Below are 18,650 nucleotides of genomic sequence, written 5' to 3'. Positions count from 1 at the left end.
TAATGAGGAAGGAAACGCATCCGACATAATTATCTAGGCCTTTTCGGTCACACACACTTGGAATATGTTGGATGAGTAAACTGCATACGAGGAGGAGCGTGTTTGTGTGTGAGTACCTGGAGGAGGAGGTTTGGGGAGAGGACGACCGGGCGCTCTTGTCTTCGTACTCTTGGTGGGTTTTAATCCCACCTCTTTGACTGCAGGCGCAGAAGGTGAGGGCGCAACGGGACGCCTGGGCTGCACAGACACAAAAGCAACACCTATTCCCACGACTGCTACTGTTTATTGCTGTCTGAACTAGCATTTTTTTCAGGAGTGTGTGTGTGTGTATGTGTGTGTGTGTGTTTACCTGCGGAGCAGGAGGGTTGTCCATCTGGGGTTTGAGGATCTGTAAAGCTTCATCACGAGGGGTTTGCTTCTTCTTAAACTTCCCCTCTGGTCTCCTGAAGGCATTGCAGTCGGTGTCAACACTGCACGTTACAGTTTGCAGGATTTTCCAACTACAAATGTAATGTATCGTATAATCTGTGTGTTTGTGTGTAAACACAAATCCTTCTGGTACTGTGTGCTCACTTTGCGGGCCTTAATACCGGAATCTGTTGGTGGTTAATTACAGTGTGTTCTGTGACTGAAGAAAACATCGGCTGCTGAGCTGCATTCACAAGCACAAATCCACCGCGCTCAACTCCGCAACCACGTGTGTTTGTGTGTGAGATCTCACCTCTTGCCTGCTGGCAGCGATCCTGACGGCGGAGGTGGCGAGTTGTATCTTTTGATGATTTCTTTAAAAGTGTAATGAATAATTTAAGAATACTTATAAAAATTGTAAAAAAATAATTATCTTCGCTCTGGCTGTTTTTAAAATCCAATGCGCCTGTTGAAAATTCAGCTTTTACCTTTAATGTCTTGGCTGGGGACGATGAGATCCGAAGTCCGAGTCGAGTGCTTCACCACATCTGTGGCAGGGGGCAGAGGAGACGTCACCACTGGCGCTGAAACACACACACACACACACACAGACGCACGTGCACGCACACACACACACGACAACACACACACACACACGCACGTGCACGCACACACACACACACACACACACAGACGCACGTACACGAACACACACACACCCACACACCCCCACACACCCCCACACACACACACACACACACACACACACACACACACAGGCAATAAGATGTTATGAGTTTTAATTAGAGGGATATTTCGGTTTCTTGCTCTCGTGTTTTCATCTCTTTCTTACCAAACTTCCTGACTGGTTTCTCCTTGTTTATGGGGACGCCCGGAGCCTTCCTCTGAGGGACGCTGTCCTTACCAGACTGAGCCTTGAAAAAAAAGCCAGACAGAGAGGCTTTGCCACATTTTGCAGATATTTAACCTATGTTTTTTTTTTCTATTGGAGCAAGGTCATTGTCAGAGCAAAGACAAGTGGGGAACACGCACCTGCTACATGCCGTTTGTTACAGAGAGTAGAACCGTGAAATGTAATATTCTGATGTTCAGCATGATTATGTCTTTATTTTGAAAGTTGGTTGTTTTTGGACAAATTCATTTGAGCTATTTTTCCGGTTTGTCAAAACTGGAATTATTCAAATGGTTTATATCTAGACGGTGTAAGAAGACAGCACAAAGCTTCACATGAACGAAAAAGATCTGAATTATTAATATAAATAATTATTTCCCCCGTATAAAAACAGTTGCTTCAAAAGAAAACACCAAACATCTTCTCGGCAGCCGCCGCCTATAACCTACACGACTAGGACAAAAGAGAAGTTGCACCACATAATTGGGCAAAGAAATCAGCATATTTCTTGATGTCAATGCATTTTATGTAGGTGTTGCTCTTATTTTGTTCAACCAGCAACTGCTTATTACCTTACGACTGCACAGCTCTTCTTCTTTTTCTCAATATATATGTGAAATAAACCCTTTATTCTTTATTCTGTTGCCAGGAAAAAAGGATGAAATCTTTCATTAACTCAGCAGTGCTGAATCATTGTGCTCCATGTCACTTTGGACTGTTCTACCACACGTCTCAGAGTTACTGACCTGTGCAGCAGGGTTGGCTTTAGGCTGCGCCGGCTCAGTTGGGTCGGTGTTAGTGGAGCTCGGCTGAGGTCGGGGCCCGGTGGCCCGAGGCTGAGGCTGAGCTCCGGGCCGCGGTGGAGTTTGTTCCTGTTGAGCGGTGGGAAGGTAGGGGCTCGGTGGGATGCCTGATGCAGCGTAGGGAGTGGGGGTGAAGTTGGCGTAAGGGCTGGGCGGGATGTTGGCGTACGGACTCGGAGGTATGACGGCGTACGGGCTGGTGGCGTAGGGGCTGAGAGGGTGATGGGGCAGAGGACTCGAGGGAGGGCTTGTGATCGGGGAGATGGGGGGGCTCGACACCGGGCTGCCGACCATGGCCATGGCCTGCATGGTCATGTGCTGAGCCTGGGGAGACGAGGAAATGGCGCATTTCAAAAAAATCAAGTGAAAGACACAAACAGGCGCGGATCCGGACAGAGGGTTTACCATGATGATGGCCTGCTGGTTCACAATCGCCTGCTGCTGCTGGTCCAGAACAGAGTGCTGTGCATCTGGAGGAGGGAGGAGGAGGAGATACACAGGTAAACAGCACAGAGCGCAAAATTACGTTTGAGTTTCTCATATTTTTTCTTTCCATATTCGATACGAACCAGGTGTCACAGGTGCCACGGCCGCAACAGGAGGCGACATCACACCTCCCACAGGAAGGACTCTCACAGCTGTGGACAAAAAACAAACACATGCAGATTTCTAAGCGTGTTTGCTTTATTGCACTTGCTAACGATTTGGAGATAGTGAGGTTCCTCCAGATAGTGTACGTGTGTGTCTCTGGCTCTGTCCAACGTGACTCCATATTCACTGTAAAAGCTGAATATAGCTGCCGCAAGGTGTTAAACAGGGATAAAGAATGAGTGAACAAGGATTGTCAGACCTCCAGGTGGAGGTGGGGGGCCCGTGGACTGCCCCTGCTGTTGCCACCCTCCTCCGACTCCGCCTGCCCCCTGCATCCTGCTGGAAAGTCCGGCAGCGGATTCTACTTCCTGTGAGGAGGAGAGACGGACTTTAAAATCCGAGCACAACATGAACGCTTATGCACAAAGCAGGAGGCGGTTAAAGGAATGCTCGTCTGAAAATCTGAAATATTCACCCTGCGTTGACTCGGAATGGGGCTGGGTGTAGCACTATCTAGTATAAAATGTCAGGTCATATATATATATATGCAATTATTGATTTTATCCATATATACAGAAAAGGGCCAATTTATTCAGCTTGGGCTTATAGCAGTTTTCAGTAGACAATAATGGTAACCCACAAATATATTTCTTTGAAGATGATATAAATGTTCAGTAGGTTGCAAATTTGCACATTTTAGCTCATCGCAAGTTTGACACGGCAACGCTGAAACATTGTGATTTTTTCCATTTAATGTAAAAATGTGTTTTGAATAAACTGAACTGACTTTTTAGTTAATTTTTTTTTTTTTACCAAGACTCCATTAAATATTTGTTACCAAAAACATTTAGGCACAGTATTTAATTTAACTTCTTGTATTTTGTGCTGTGTAGTTTCTTGCAACAAGATTCAAAATGTGAGTAATGTTTTTTTAATGAGTGTCCGATCAGAGAAATCCCCCACTTGAGTGTGCAGCCGTCCCCGTCAGGAATCAGCCACTGACCCATAAACCCACGGGACCGTGCGTTCCTGGGCCGTGTCTCATTAAATAGTCAGCGCTTCATTTGCCAGAGTGTCAGTTCCTCGTAAGCCGATACGCGCGTTGCCCCGGTTCGGAAATCACCGTGGCGATCTAGTCCCCGCGACAGTTACGGTAACTGGGTAACGTAATAGTGCCGCTGGGCGGGAGAGGTCTGTAGAACACACCCGATACATGCTAATTCCTGTCAGTCACATCCGATAGCACGGCTGACATTCACCACATTGGCGTGCCAGCCGAGGACTGACGGCGCCAACGTGGCCAGCGCTCACCGCAACGCTGACCTGACTAAGGATTTAACTGAACCAAACAGTGGAGAAGTGTGATGTTTATAGTGGAGGTAAATTCATCCTATATGAGCTGACATGGTTGTTGTACTCAAACTGAAACTGTCGACACTGATCTTAGGAGTGTTAAGGTCACACACGCTCACAGCAAACACTACATCTCTGGATATCAGCCAGTTATAAAAAGGTAGCTCAAATCAAGCGATCTGATTGGCTCATAGCCGTGGTATGATGACAGGTATAGAAGGGGCTATGACGTCGAAGCAGTTTGCACCTGGTCCGCGTCACTCCGCGACCGAGGCAGTAAAGACGTAAGTAGACGTGAGCCATCTTACTCGTTTAGGAGACTGCCGGCGTATAAATAAAAATATTTTCATTATGATTGTGGACTCATTCCGCGCATTTTCTAACAAATCTTCAGAGCGACCAAGTGAAATGAGTCTCAAGTGAGTTAGGTAACTCACCTCAGTTCCTTCAGACAGCACGGGGTCAAACAGGCTGTCGAGATAACGATCCATCCCTCGCTGAGGCTCCAAGTCTGAGAGAGAAGAGGAGAGGAGATGAGAGGAGGAGAGGAGATGAGAGGAGGAGAGGAGGGGAGGAGAGGAGAGGAGAGGAGATGTGATGAGAGGAGAGGAGATGAGAGGAGATGAGATGAGAGGAGGAGAGGAGATGAGAGGAGGAGAGGAGAGGAGAGGAGATGTGATGAGAGGAGAGGAGATGAGAGGAGATGAGATGAGGAGATGAGGAGATGAGAGGAGAGGAGAGGAGATGAGATGAGAGGAGAGAAGAGGAGAGGAGATGAGAGGAGATGAGATGAGGAGAGGAGAGGAGAGGAGAGGAGAGGAGAGGAGAGGAGAGGAGATGAGATGAGATGAGAGGAGAGGAGATGAGAGGAGAGGAGATGAGAGGAGGAGAGGAGATGAGGGGAGGAGATGAGATGAGAGGAGGAGAGATGAGAGGAGAGGAGAGGAGAGGAGAGGAGATGTGATGAGAGGAGATGAGATGAGAGGAGATGAGAGGAGATGAGAGGAGAGGAGATGAGAGGAGAGGAGATGAGATGAGATGAGAGGAGATGTGATGAGAGGAGAGGAGATGAGAGGAGATGAGAGGAGATGAGAGGAGAGGAGATGAGAGGAGATGAGAGGAGATGAGAGGAGAGGAGAGGAGAGGAGAGGAGATGAGAGGAGAGGAGATGAGATGAGAGGAGATGTGATGAGAGGAGAGGAGATGAGAGGAGATAAGAGGAGGAGAGATGAGAGGAGATGAGAGATGAGAGGAGATGAGAGGAGATGAGAGGAGATGAGAGGAGAGGAGATGAGATGAGAGGAGATGTGATGAGAGGAGAGGAGATGAGAGGAGATAAGAGGAGGAGAGATGAGAGGAGGAGAGATGAGAGGAGATGAGAGGAGATGAGATGAGAGGAGATGAGAGGAGATGACTTCACGGTCTGCTGTCACAATCATTGCGTCTGAGAGTTGATATGTTCAACATGTACCTTGTCCGTCAGAGCCAGCGATGGCTGAAGATATGAAATCGTCCTTTTTTTCAAACCCACCACCCAGCAGGCTGCTGTAAAACAATAAGAAAGAAGAAAAAAAGAATGAAAACAACTACAGCGTCTTTGTCAGTAAACCACGCAGTGGTGGAAGAAATATTCACTTAAAACTACAACAAGTGATGTGTTGATGCTTGTTATGAACAGCGGCTTATTATGATGAAGTCAGAGGCCAACATTCCCTCTCTTCTTTGCTCTGTTCATGGTCTCTTCCAAACTCTTGAAGTAAATATCAGCCTCTTTGGCTGCTGAACGCCAGAGGTGGTGTGTTTAGACACAGCGCAGAGCCGATCTGTGTGTCGCCAAAGAAATAGAAAGGTCCGACGTCGGACTTTCATGAGGCTCTGTAGATTGTGAAGTCCAACACCCTCAGCGAAGACTCAAAGGCTCCAAGAAATGTAGCTTTCAAGTATCTGACCAAATTGCTCAGCGTGCTAGAAGACTGCAACTGTGAGGCTGTGGGTTCAATCCTGAGGTAATGTAATGAATTGTGATGTCTGCCTTCCGAGGGAGTTTAAGGAAACACTGCTTGAATTGTCCTGACCAAAACTGGAGATGTCTGCGGGACAGTTTTGAGGTCACAGGTGTGATCATTGAGACGGTCGCTAAAATTGAGAAGTCCAATGTCCAAAGGAAAGAATCAAACGTGTCTGGACCAATAGTTAACCCTCAGACCCGAGGCTCTACTTTGAATTTTGAAGTCGCACACATAATATAAGCACTCGAAGGCTGTGAGAGGTGCTGGTAATGTGTCTTTTTTACAACTGGCTCAAGGCATTGGAGGAGAACTTTGGACATTTTGAAGACACTGGTTTCCCTTTAGGCTCACTACATTATGAGGTCCAATACCCGAGGGGCTCAAGAAGTGCAGCGCAGACGTGTCCCACTGTCGTTCAGGACGTTGGATAAAAGACTCCAATAAATGAAAGCATGAAATTTTTCTGACCAAAAGAACTCTCCTCTTATCAGAGGGCGTTCTGGAAGTTCTGAGAGCGCGGGCTCAATGCATTTCGAAGCGACTTAAAAGAGAGAGAAGCTCCCTGTGAAGTCGGGAGCATGGTGGGTTTGTTTGAGACCATTAGGGGCCAGTGGTGTCTGGTTCAAATCCCGTCGGATTTTTTTTTGCCAATAATAAAACACTAGCACTACTGTAGCTGCAGATATATTAACCTACCAGCTGCTGATATACTCTGTATGCATTATATTTAACTAGTTGTGTCTTTTGGCCACTCAAGGGCTAATAGAGTGCAACACCACATTAACAATAGAAGTCTTATATATTGTACAGTATAGACTTAACAGTGTGCAACAGTGTGATTATTTTCAGAATGAATGAATCCATCCATCCATCGATATTGGGCGAGAGGTGGGGAACACCCTGCACAGGTCGCCAGCCTAGATTTAATTAATTAAAAAAAGAAATTGTTTTTCATGTCTGCTGGTGTCGGCGCGTCTCACATGCTGGCGTTGGGCCGCACTCTGGTGGGCTCCTGTGCAGAGATGATGAAGTAGCTGCTGTGCTTGGGGAAGTCGGCGGGAAGCTCCAGGTCCGACATCAGGTCCAGGACGTAGTCCGAGCCCTCCAGCTCCACCCACTGGGCGGGCTCCTTCAGCAGCACCGACCAGCCGCGACGGCCCTCCGCTACACCCCTGAGCGCGCACACATGATGTCACATTTCTTTGCCATCCAGTCGTGTGAGTTTATTGCGTATATGTTTTATTGAATACCTGTGTTGTAAGATGTCTTTGGCCATCTCTTCTCCTGTTGTCCAGGAGTGTAGAGGACACAGGAAGGATACACCTGAAGGAGAAGGAACCCAACGCAGAAATTTAATTAAAATACCTACTGACAGACAGCAAAAAAACATAGTTGTGAAAATAATGGGTGTTGTTTCATCTCTGGAAGACATTATGAGCCGCTTAAATCGGATTCAACATCGTCTCTGTAGCCGGTCTGTCTATGAGGATTCTCACAGACACGAACGCAGCTAGCGAACCGGAGTATCGGGTGTTGTCTAATCCCCGGTGGACAGATTATCTTAATGAGAGAAGGGAATGAGAGACAGAGACTTAAATTCTTCTGTGCTGAATAGAGCACACACATTGACAGGGCCTCAGGTAAACAACAAAGAGAGGTGAGGGTGAGTCAACCAGAGGAGTCAAAGGGAGTCAATGGGAATGGGCTTTAAATTCACCAAATGGAGAGATTCTTTGGATATTAAATAGTCACAACACAAATGTATTAATGGAAAAGAATTAAGTCAGTATTTTTTAAGATAAGTGCAGACAAAAGAACAGATGCTACTAGTAGGAGGATGGAAAATCAGTCACAAGCATTCAGATCTCCCTTAATTTCTCTTCCTGTAGATTAATACTTTTTAAAAACAGAAATCTGGCACAAATGGCGGCATTAAATTTCTTTAATGCTAACTACAAATGCAGACGGTTGACCAGGGACAGTCCAGAGATTTTAAAAACCAATAAACAACAATCACCTCTTCGGCTCCTAGTCTGCGTTCGCGTGTGCTCACCATCAAAACAGTGTATGTGCAGGACAGTGTGAGCCCTCTTGCGGTTGGCGGTCCACTCCAGCAGACAGGGCGGGTGCGTGCGGACGTACTCCGGCCCGACGTTGAGCCGCTGCAGAGCCTGAAGCAGACGGTGCTGACACACGCAGTCGTAGCCCTCGGGCCCGTAGTCAGACACGAACCTACGACGACGATGACAACAACAACAAGCGTGAACAAATGTAGAAAACGTCTACATTTGAACTTATGCAAACAGACGCAAAGCAAAGAGGAAAAACGTGGGAATATATTAAGTTTAGAGCTGAATAGACTCAAATTGTTGTCATTCACTGTTTTATTAACGTCACTACACACGTGTTGTTTGTGAGGGGCTCACTTGAGCAGATACTTGGCCAGTCTCTGTGAGGGCAGGAAGGCAGAGAGACAAGAGGAGAGGAGGAGCCAGCCGCGCTCGGAATTCAAAATGTTAGGATTCCTCCACACCTACAAGAAAAGAGGAAATGGAAGTGAGGAGAAAAACTCTGGTGGCTTTCACTTGTTCAAAAAAAAGAAGAAGTCCTCACCTGATTGGCGACCTGGGCCAGGATCTCATCTCGGAGGCTGGGATTGGCCAGTCCTCGTTGGATGATGTAGTTCCCAAACAGGTTCTCCTGAGCCCCGTTCAGGTCGGGGTCACCCATGAACCTGAGTACCTGTCAAAAATAATTCACGACACGTTCTGTAACCAGACCACGTCATATACAACAGTCTGTGTATCATTTTAATGTCTTTTTTTTTTCTTCAAACATCCCGTCACTGAATATTTTTGGGAATTTGGACAACTTTGCCCGAGGCGTAAATCTTCAGAAAAACTGTTTTCATTGTTGTCACGTAGACATTAGAGAGATCGCTTTTCATATTAGACTTACTGAATAAATCTCACTGTGAAAAGTGTAAATATCCCCCTCTTACCGTTTTGCATACTGAATAATATTATAATAATAATCAAATTATTTATAATGCATCTTTCAAAACACAGTTACAAAGAGCTCTATAATGCAAATTTGGAAGAATTGAGGGGAAAGCAATTAAAAGCATTTTGAATATCACAGCGACATTAGTGTGGAAATATAAGAGAAAAAGTGCTATACATGAGAAAAGATTAAAATAAATCAAAATAAAACATTCTTAAAATGATTAAAGTTGTCAGTAAGATCGTTTTTTTTTTAAAGGTGAAAAAAAATGCACTTTAAATACATTACCTATACCCTCCACATTACCTGTTGCTAGCTACACATCTATGCTTTAATTGAATATGTTGAATCGTCCTAGAACAACATTTAGCAGATAACTTGACTCTGGAGTTTCACGGCACAATATTAATGCAACATGTACCAGAATGAAGATGTTCAGGGCTCCTTGTCTTAGCTCCTCGTCCAGTCTAGTGACAGAACTCTCCAGTGGGGCTGTCAGCATCCCGAACAACGGCTCCTACAACACACACACACAAATATGATTATACTGTACGTGGCAATTGCTAACAATAGTTACATGCATGAGCACAACAGCAAATCCGTGCTGGATCCTGTGAAGTTATGTTCCATTTATGTTTTATTCATTTGTTCGTGCAGTTTCTACCTGAACATTATACTTTCTGTTTTTTTAACATTTGTGAGTTTGTTTGTGTGTTTACTCTGAATATGGCCCGGATGTAGTGAGTCATGAGGTAGTTGTTGATATCCAGCGGCAGGGTGAGCTGAGGGTCAACCTGAACCTTTGGAGCCTGGACCACAGCCAAGCAGTCAGAATGCAGCTCTTCACCCCCTGTGCACACACACACACACACATACAAGCACAGGACACACACACGCACACACACCATGTGTCACTGCAGAAATAGGACAGTGAATATTGTTGAACCCACCTGCAGACAAGGTGGAACATCTGTTGATGGAAGTTTATTTATAGCACTGTGAGTGTTGTGTGTGTGTGTGTGTGTGTGTGTGTGTATGTGTCCAGATGTGCAGTCTATCATTCATGTTTTGGCATGAACATCTGTTTACACAGTCACATTATACAGTAGGTGGAACGTGTTTTCCTTATGGGGACAAAACAAAAAAATAAGTCCTCAAGGTAAATCATTACAGGCGGAAAGATGTTTTAATGTTATGGTAAGGGTTGAAAGTAAAGAAGTAATTATCCTGGGAAGAGGGTATGGTTTTTACCCTCTGTGTGTGTGTGTGTGTGTGTGTGTGTGTGTGTGTGTGTGTGTGTGTGTGTGTGCGTGCATACCTGAGGCCACCTGCAGCAGGGCTGCCAGCTCCGCAGGGATAGGCAGTGTTGTCACATTCACCACTTCTCTATTGACGCGATCCTACACACATTGCAGATGCGAACCAACACACTCATGTCAGTATATCGCACGCTGACACATCGTCGTCTTTTTCTCTGAGCCACTCCCTCCCTCCCTCCCTCCCTCCCCCGCTCCTCACACACTCTCACGTCATTCTCCTCCGTCACTCACCTCCTCCGCCTTCCTCGCCGGCTCCACCACTGTCTGACGAAGAGAGAGTATCACACTTCACACATTTGTTCATGGTTTTTTTTTTCCGATTCTCTCTTCCAGGATAAACACTGTACACATCACCAGCTGCTTCCCCTGCTCACACACAGACACAAACACCGTGAACATACCCTCATGTAACGCTGCCGGTTGACGACGAGCAGCGCGGCGGAGCGGAACCTTATCAGGCACTTCCTCCTCAGAGCGAACTTTTCCCTGTCCAGGAAATATGTTCAACACGGACGATGGATTATTCACACAGACACACATGCAGGGAGAGAGAAGGTGAAGGGAATTACAGCAAGTGTGCTAATAACTGTCAGTAAAAACTCATCGGTCCCTGTAACTCAAACGAACAGCCGGAAAAGGGGGACCTAGACTTTTGTTAATCACAGTTATACAGCTAGATATCATTTCAATTCACGTTTTTTCGTGGACTTGTCATTTTCCAAATTAAATCCCCGAAATATCATTAGCAATTTAAAATGTTCCAACGAGAAATCTATCACCTCTGATGGACGAGCGTGACCTGAATTCTCCAGACCTCGTCTCGTCACAACAAAAGAGGCAGGTGGTCCGAGGTAAGCTTCGACCTACATGGCTCCGTGAGACCAATCACTGAAGCCTAAATGGCCGAGCTCAGGCCTGAAACTCCAGACTCGAGCAGAATTAAAAGTCTAAAGCTCAAGCTCCGAAGAGTCAACTTCCCAGGAAGAGATCGATGATCCCCGACTTGACTGATGACCGGGAAGTGAAGAGGCATCTCATTCTTTATTTGGCTTCATCTACAGGAGTTACGTAACCTCCCAGGTGAACATTACCTGGCCACGTAGCCTTTGGAGCGAGCCTGGAACAGGGTCACGCGGCGCCGGAACTTGACAAAGTTCTTCCGGACGAAACACATGCGGGTGTATCTCTGCAGCGTCATGGCGGCGAGGTTCAGCACGCGGTCGCGCTTCCCCTCCAGCAGCTGATACGACTCCTCCTTCAGGAAAATCTTCAACAGACAGAGACGCACGGATTACACTGAATTCAAATCGGCTATTTATTTGTTTTGTATTTATTCAGTTGTTTATTTAACCGGCGGCGTTTTTTCCTGCGTGTGCGTGGGCATTTTGTTTCCGAGAGAGAGAGAGAGAGAGAGAGAGAGAGCTCACCTTGCTGACTCCCAGCTGATACGAGCCGATCTTCACCGGGCCGAGCTTGTGGAGCATGATGACACAGTTTTCTCCGTCTGCAGGCGGCAGATCCCTCAGGCAGAGCAGCGCTTTATACCTGTGCCACGCACGCACGCACACACACACGCGCACACACACACACACACACACACACACACACACACACACACACACAAGCACATTTAATGTGTCCAGTCACTTTGGACAGAAAAAAGCCAATAGTTCAAGTCGTTTTGAGCAGCTGAGATAGAAAGCTGAACAAGAGGCTGCTTTAATCTGCACTTCATTTTAGGTTTCATGGTTCAATTGGTGCTTAAATTTCTCCCGTCTACGGAAAACAACAAAATCACCAACCTTGAAAGGAAGCTGCGAAAGTGCAATCGGATTGGATAACCCTCCTTCCTGATGAGGATGGTCTCCATGATACCGGAGTAATGCAGCTGAGTGCTGACCAGCTCCATGTCGAACACTCCCGCCTCCTACACGCACACACGCGCACACGCACGCACGCGCACACACACACGCGCACACACACACACACACACACACACACATACACACACACACACACACACACACACACACACACACACACACACACACACACACACACACACACACACACACACACACACACACACACACACACACACACACGTATAATTCACACAAGGTTGAACATTACATATGAGTCAAAATGCAAATAATCACAGCAAACCCGCGCACACCATCCAACGTGCAAATGTACCTTATGATGGTTTGGCTTGATGCATCGCACAAAATAAGGGTTACACCTGCCACAGACAGATGAGAACGAACGCATGGATACGTGAATGGATGCAAGTACAATTCGAACAAGGCTGAGTACATTTGTCCTGTGCAAGGAAGTCGACTTCTAAACTGGAAGGAAAAAAACTGAAAGTGAAAATTGAAGCACATGGCACATACGAACTGTTTCAGACCTATGATATCTCCGGAGGCCCCAGTTTGCACGTGTGACTGAGCACAAATTACGCAAATAAAATTCATCTGCCCATGAGACACGGCTCCTTAAAACAGTGACATTGGAGATTTACACAGCAACGTTGCCAGAGCTGATCCCTGAACACAGAGGGGGGGGGGGGGGGGAAATGGCTCCGATCTAATTGTCTCTGTCTGTGTCATTGGAGTGAATTTCAGACATTTGCAGCCTTAATTATAGTGCGTCAACATTGACAGGTGCAATGAAAATAAAATTCAGTTAAGTGCAGTTAATGTGGGAATGTACGGGTGCACGACAACATGCGAGCGTGAAGTTTACACTTAGAATTTGGACACTCAAAGGAGTCGGAGGGAGTTATTGGTGTGAGTGCTGGAAGCATTAAAAAACATATGTTTTAATTCAACAAAGAATGTTCAGCCATTTTTTGGGGAGGGGCCTCTTCTTCTTCTACATTTTTCAACCTACAAACTTCATTCACACATCAAAACGTTCAGCTCGACAAGGACATCCCGGCTTGTCTTCAACTTTTTAAATAACGTCTCATACTTTCCAAAATATTCAACGTTTTTTTCCGTGGTGGTTTTAGTAATTACACATTCCTACTCTTCGTACTTCATCAATATTCAAGCCAGCGATCCAGATAAGCATCAGCCTCTCAGCCGCCAGCATTCACACTGCATATTCCACAGAAATTTCCTTTTCTAGTATTAGATATAATATAACATAATAGGGAGCCCTTTCACATTGAACTTTGCCATTGTCCGTTACAAAGACGTGTTAACAGTTTCCTACATTGTCCTTCAGATCGAGTGAGAGGTGTTTTGTACAAACCTTTCCATCTTCTCCAGCAGCTCCTGCAGGCTGCTCTGAAACTTTGCGCTGACCGTGTTGGCCTGATAGCGACGCGCCGTGCTGCTGTGTCGAACGTTGGCACGCTGCTGAGACACAGACTCCGAGTGCCTCAGGAAGAGGCGGGACACCATCTGTACACGCACGCACAAAGTATTCATGCAATAGATCAACTCACTGACAATGGAGCACATTTGTATTTGTATACTTGTCGATGATAAATCAACAGCACAAGACAACACTTTCATGGGAATGCAGCACAGTAGGAGAGAGCGAGAAATATACGGATGTGAGAGTGTGTTGGCTCGTCTCACTCTGTTCTTGCTCTGGGTGAAGAGGTCTAAAACATCCTGGCGGACCATGTCAAAGTTCTTATCCAAGAATTTGTTCACCTGCAACACAAGTCATCGGAAAAGTGCCAGAAGCTGGTGAGTGTGCCCGTCGATCGAGGGCAGGGAATTATAATGAACTGAAGAAAGATTCATTTGAGGCGGGAAAACATACACAACATAAACAATGGATGGGCAAAGAAAGGGGAAATATCTATAACAATATAATTAATGGACATGAATAAATGTAAACCGCACTGAGTTGTTTGTTTTTTCCTGTTGTATTGTAAAAACTTTTTCATAAAATGTGGCCAAAAATTAAAATGGAAAAAACAGAATACAACTGGTGTGAAATCTTCACGAAAAGACAAAGGAGAAATAAAAAAATAAAGGAGGTACCTGATAGGTGACCTTCCCAGCGAAGTGTTTCAGGGTGAACTCTGGCAGTGGCATCTTTGGCCTGGCATACAGCGGGTTGTTTCCATGGTGATAGTGGCACTTCTGGAGGAAGGTGTGGTCTGTTGCCTAGCGATGATAGGAGACAGTTAACGGTCGGCGAGCCGTGGAAACTAAATCTCTACAGCACAAACACGTGTTGCCTGTGAGTGTGTGTGTGTGTTTGTGTGTGTGTGTGTTGGGCAGATTGCCTCAGTCAGTTACTCGTGTAACATCGTGTTCATATTTCACTTTGAGCATCGGAGACACTCCGTAACGTGTTTATCTCAATATGAGCTCAGTCGGCTTCTTACAGCGCGAAGCCGCAGGAATAATGACGGGAGCAGGTTGGCAATTAACTGTGCATGTGGGGGAGTTTGGTATTGATCGGAACTGGGGACGATTCGCTTCAGTCCCCCGGTTTATGAGAAATCCAATATGTGGAATGTTGTTTTCATTTTTCTTTTTTTTAAATTAATTTTCTTTTGAAAACTCAGGTATTTAGTACTTGGACTGTGAATCAGCCATTGTTCTTGTTTGTTTTTTTGAAAAACAATACACAAATGATAAAAGACTTGAAGAGATTCTAGTATTAGAATCTAACTTTGTTCGAAGTACCACAGTACTGTTATTTTCAACTGTGTATTTTGTACTTTTTCATCTTTGTACTGTTCGGAAACGGTCTCTTCCTGTATGGCTGCTATGACAAATTAATTTCCCTCCTATCTATCTATCTATCGATGTATCTATTAATGTATCTATCTATCGACGTATCTATTGATGTATCTATCAATGTATCTATCTATCTATCTATCGATGTATCTATCAATGTATCTATCAATGTATTTATTTATCTATCCATCTATTTATCTATCCATCTATTTATCTATCTATCTATCCATCCATCTATCTATCTATCCATCTATCAACGTATCTATTGATGTATCGATGTATCTATCTATCTATCTATCCATCCATCTATCTATCCATCTATCAACTCATCTATTTATGTATCTATTGATGTATCGATGTATCTATCTATCTATCAATGTATCTATCGATGGTGTTTCTCCATATCAGAAAATGCGGAGCTCAGTTCAACAGGTGTGGATTCATACCTGAGGGAAACCGCACTGGTCGTCCAGTATGCGCAGTATCCCGTGAGGCTTAGCGGCAATGAGGTCGAGGCAGGCCTGGTTGTGGCTGACAGGCTTCTGATGCCACTCGATCTGCTCCCGCATGTACTCCTCCTACACACACGCAGCACAAAAGTTCATCAAGGGTTTTGTGTGTGTGTGTGTGTGTGTGTGTGTGTGTGTGTGTGTATTAAACTCTAGCAACTCTTCCACATGAGTGGACGTTTTACTTTGTCCACATGCACGGCTGTATATCTGTTGACTCTACTGAATCTTTTCTTGCCTCCTGATTGGAAACGTAGGTTTACATTACATTATTGCGTTACATTAATTTAGCTGACGCTTTTTCCCCAAAGCGACTTAAAGTAAGCGCATTTAACCATGAAGATCTTACCCAGAAAGTACAAAAATGTACAAATACACACAAAAAAAAAATCACATAAGCCACAGACTCAGAAAGTCTGTCAACATGTTCACACACACACACACACACACTGTAGTCACCTGTTTATTTCAAGTGCTGGTCATTAATCAGATCTCTCCAATTGCCGTCCAAATTATTTTATATATTGTATATATCTGATACAAGCTATGATGCTGCTCTCTGACTTCTTTCGTGTGTGTTCGTGTGTGTGTGTGTGTGTGTGTGTGTGTGTGTGTGTGTGTGTTGGAGCCTTTGGACAGGCAGTGCAGTGAGCAGCTCTGCAGTGAGTGAGCGCACAGCTTTTTTCTTGCTGCGCTAATGTGTCTAAATCTTTTCAAACAATCAAACGCTGAGCCGCGACTTATTTAGACTTACAGAGGCTACTCACTTTTAGTGGGGCTTTAGATTAAATTAATCTCAACTACAAGGATGAATTGCCACTTGTAATGACCTTTTTCGTTTCATCTCGACGCTCCGCCGTCGCGGCGATACTTCCTCCGTCTGAAGTATTAGTCACGGACATGCGCACATTGAAAAGATGACTAGAAAAAACCCTCTTACACACATATATGAATCAAAATGCTGAATGACTATATTTTATCCCACTTTTAACCTAGACGTCTAAGAGGTCCTTTGATACACACATCACCCAATAATTCCTCGTTAAAAAAAAAACATGCGTAAGTGTGTGCATAAAATAATCTAACTTGTAGTTTTGCTGACCTGCTCCTCCTGCAAGACGACCCTGTTGAAAAAGAACTGCAAAGTTTCATTGGCGTAGTTGATGCACAGCTGCTCGAAGCTGTTCACCTGTAGCTCCTGGAAGGTAAGAGTGGGGAGATGTTGTGGGGGGCCGTGTGGGTTATTTAACACTCCTCAGCTCAGACGCGTCAGCGCTGTGAGATTATTGAGCGAGACTGTGTTTCAGTGTGACCTCAAATCCATAAATGTCCAGTATGGAGATGGAGAGGGCTTCGTTGCGAGGGTAGACCCGTCCGTTGATGCGCTCCGTCAGCCAACTAAACAGTAGCGAGTACAGGATCTTGGCAACCGCATCTCTATGAAAGAACACACAATAAGGTTTCTATGGAAACAGAAAAGCCGGTTCCTATGGAAACAGGGGACATCTGAAAAATCTTTTCCCCCCCAGCCCCCTGACGTCCTTTGTCCTCACATGCCTCCACCAAAGATTGGAGGAGAATATCAAAGATTGTTCACTCTTTCTAGTAGTGTCCTGGTATGGCTTTGGAGGAGTAAAGGAAAGATTTGAGGAAAAAAAATAAAAAAATCTAACAAGACAGTCAGCCAGGCCATTATATATAAGGTTATTCTTAGAAAAAGTATTAAATTTAACAGATACTATACTCAGACTTTATTCACCTGGCATCCACAGCACTCTCCACAGTGAGCGGAGTGTAGATCTTCTCCCGTACCGTATCCTAGGAGTCAAACACATCTGTTGTCAAACAAGATCTCTGTAACTGTGTGTGTGTTTTCTTTTATATGTGAAGTGTGTTTTTCTCACTGTCAGTTTGAAGGTGACCGATTTCTGCAGGCCGTCAGGTGAGACCTGCAGCAGCTCAGCGACAACCCTGATCTCCTGCGCACTCACCACTGACGCGACCTCCTGACCCTCAGCCTGCAGGAGGCCCCGCACACACACACACGCACAGGCATAAACATTCATTATTACCATCATCGATCAACGACATTATCATTTTAATTCAGCCGTGTGTGTGTGTGTGTGTGTGTATGTGTGTGTGTGTGTGGATTTGTGTGTGTGTGTGTGTGTGTGAGGGGAGGAGTGTGTGTGCAAGTGGGAGTGTGTGTGACAGACAGACCTTGTGTGGCTGGAAGTAAACGTTGCCCAGATGAAGAACAGAGGACAACAGCCTGTAGATGCTGTTTTGCTCCTCTGGGGTGAAACACAGAATATCCATGGCACTCAGCAGACGCCTGAAGTCCTCCCCGTCATCCTTCCCCTCTATGGTACAATCTCCTCCCTGGACACGCACATGCACACACACACACACACACACACACACACACACACCATTATCAGCAGCAACACACTTACCCTGAGCCCATTCAATCAATGCTCTAATTAGAGAGCGACTTATCAGGAGCTGAAAGTCTTGTTTTTACAAACATCCAGAGGTTTAAAGTTTCACCTTGCTGCAGTGAGGTGTGTCAGTACACCATGACATCATTACTAGGCGTTGTTACTGGTGTACCACTGGTGTAACGGCACTTTCAGAAACAAACTCACAGCAATAACTATATATAAATAGTTTGGGATCTCAAATCACTTTTGAGTATGAGCCACATGTTGCTCTGAGTTTTATTCGATATCATGAAGTGGTACCAAAAAAAAATCCAACAAAACCAAAGATGGATCTTGGACATGGTAACAGGTGATTCAATTTTGCAAGGCATCCAGATACAGATGTGGATCCAGGAATTGTTTGAAGGATTGTTCACCATTGCGAGTTCGGGGCGAAACTTGACATTTTTGAGTCATATCTTCGCAGATACATAACCTTTAAAAGAATATATGTAGGTCAGATGGAGATGGGAACGCGAGTTTTTGGATGAAACAAGCAAAGAGGCTGCGGATTGGCTCAGCCTTGGCGGAGGTCTGCGCTCTC

The 18,650-nt window shown here is 45.2% G+C and overlaps 1 protein-coding gene across 1 annotated transcript in view; it reads right to left on the bottom strand.

Moving 5' to 3' along the window:
• Positions 1-18,650, bottom strand: part of myo15ab (myosin XVAb) — a 55,186-nt gene that overhangs the window by 13,212 nt on the left and 23,324 nt on the right. Inside the window, exons 23-56 of the mRNA XM_047333891.1 lie at positions 17,844-18,005; positions 17,528-17,641; positions 17,383-17,441; positions 16,937-17,060; positions 16,726-16,821; positions 15,561-15,692; positions 14,407-14,532; positions 13,993-14,070; positions 13,661-13,812; positions 12,596-12,641; positions 12,202-12,326; positions 11,827-11,944; positions 11,491-11,666; positions 10,801-10,885; positions 10,631-10,663; positions 10,399-10,480; positions 9,800-9,930; positions 9,502-9,597; positions 8,691-8,819; positions 8,504-8,610; positions 8,131-8,309; positions 7,328-7,400; positions 7,058-7,249; positions 5,540-5,613; positions 4,506-4,579; positions 2,975-3,083; positions 2,694-2,762; positions 2,530-2,594; positions 2,068-2,448; positions 1,262-1,343; positions 897-992; positions 722-782; positions 350-443; positions 117-237 (exon numbers count right to left, since the gene is read on the bottom strand). Of these exons, the coding sequence (XP_047189847.1) occupies positions 117-237; positions 350-443; positions 722-782; positions 897-992; positions 1,262-1,343; positions 2,068-2,448; positions 2,530-2,594; positions 2,694-2,762; positions 2,975-3,083; positions 4,506-4,579; positions 5,540-5,613; positions 7,058-7,249; positions 7,328-7,400; positions 8,131-8,309; positions 8,504-8,610; positions 8,691-8,819; positions 9,502-9,597; positions 9,800-9,930; positions 10,399-10,480; positions 10,631-10,663; positions 10,801-10,885; positions 11,491-11,666; positions 11,827-11,944; positions 12,202-12,326; positions 12,596-12,641; positions 13,661-13,812; positions 13,993-14,070; positions 14,407-14,532; positions 15,561-15,692; positions 16,726-16,821; positions 16,937-17,060; positions 17,383-17,441; positions 17,528-17,641; positions 17,844-18,005 (3,841 nt within the window). The remainder of the gene's footprint in view (positions 1-116; positions 238-349; positions 444-721; positions 783-896; positions 993-1,261; positions 1,344-2,067; positions 2,449-2,529; positions 2,595-2,693; positions 2,763-2,974; positions 3,084-4,505; positions 4,580-5,539; positions 5,614-7,057; positions 7,250-7,327; positions 7,401-8,130; positions 8,310-8,503; positions 8,611-8,690; positions 8,820-9,501; positions 9,598-9,799; positions 9,931-10,398; positions 10,481-10,630; positions 10,664-10,800; positions 10,886-11,490; positions 11,667-11,826; positions 11,945-12,201; positions 12,327-12,595; positions 12,642-13,660; positions 13,813-13,992; positions 14,071-14,406; positions 14,533-15,560; positions 15,693-16,725; positions 16,822-16,936; positions 17,061-17,382; positions 17,442-17,527; positions 17,642-17,843; positions 18,006-18,650) is intronic.

Source organism: Scophthalmus maximus, chromosome 8 (genome assembly GCF_022379125.1).
Source record: "Scophthalmus maximus strain ysfricsl-2021 chromosome 8, ASM2237912v1, whole genome shotgun sequence".
Lineage (NCBI taxonomy): Eukaryota > Metazoa > Chordata > Actinopteri > Pleuronectiformes > Scophthalmidae > Scophthalmus > Scophthalmus maximus.
The sequence above is the reverse complement of the archived record's forward strand: the minus strand, read 5'-3'. Positions and strand labels throughout refer to the sequence as shown.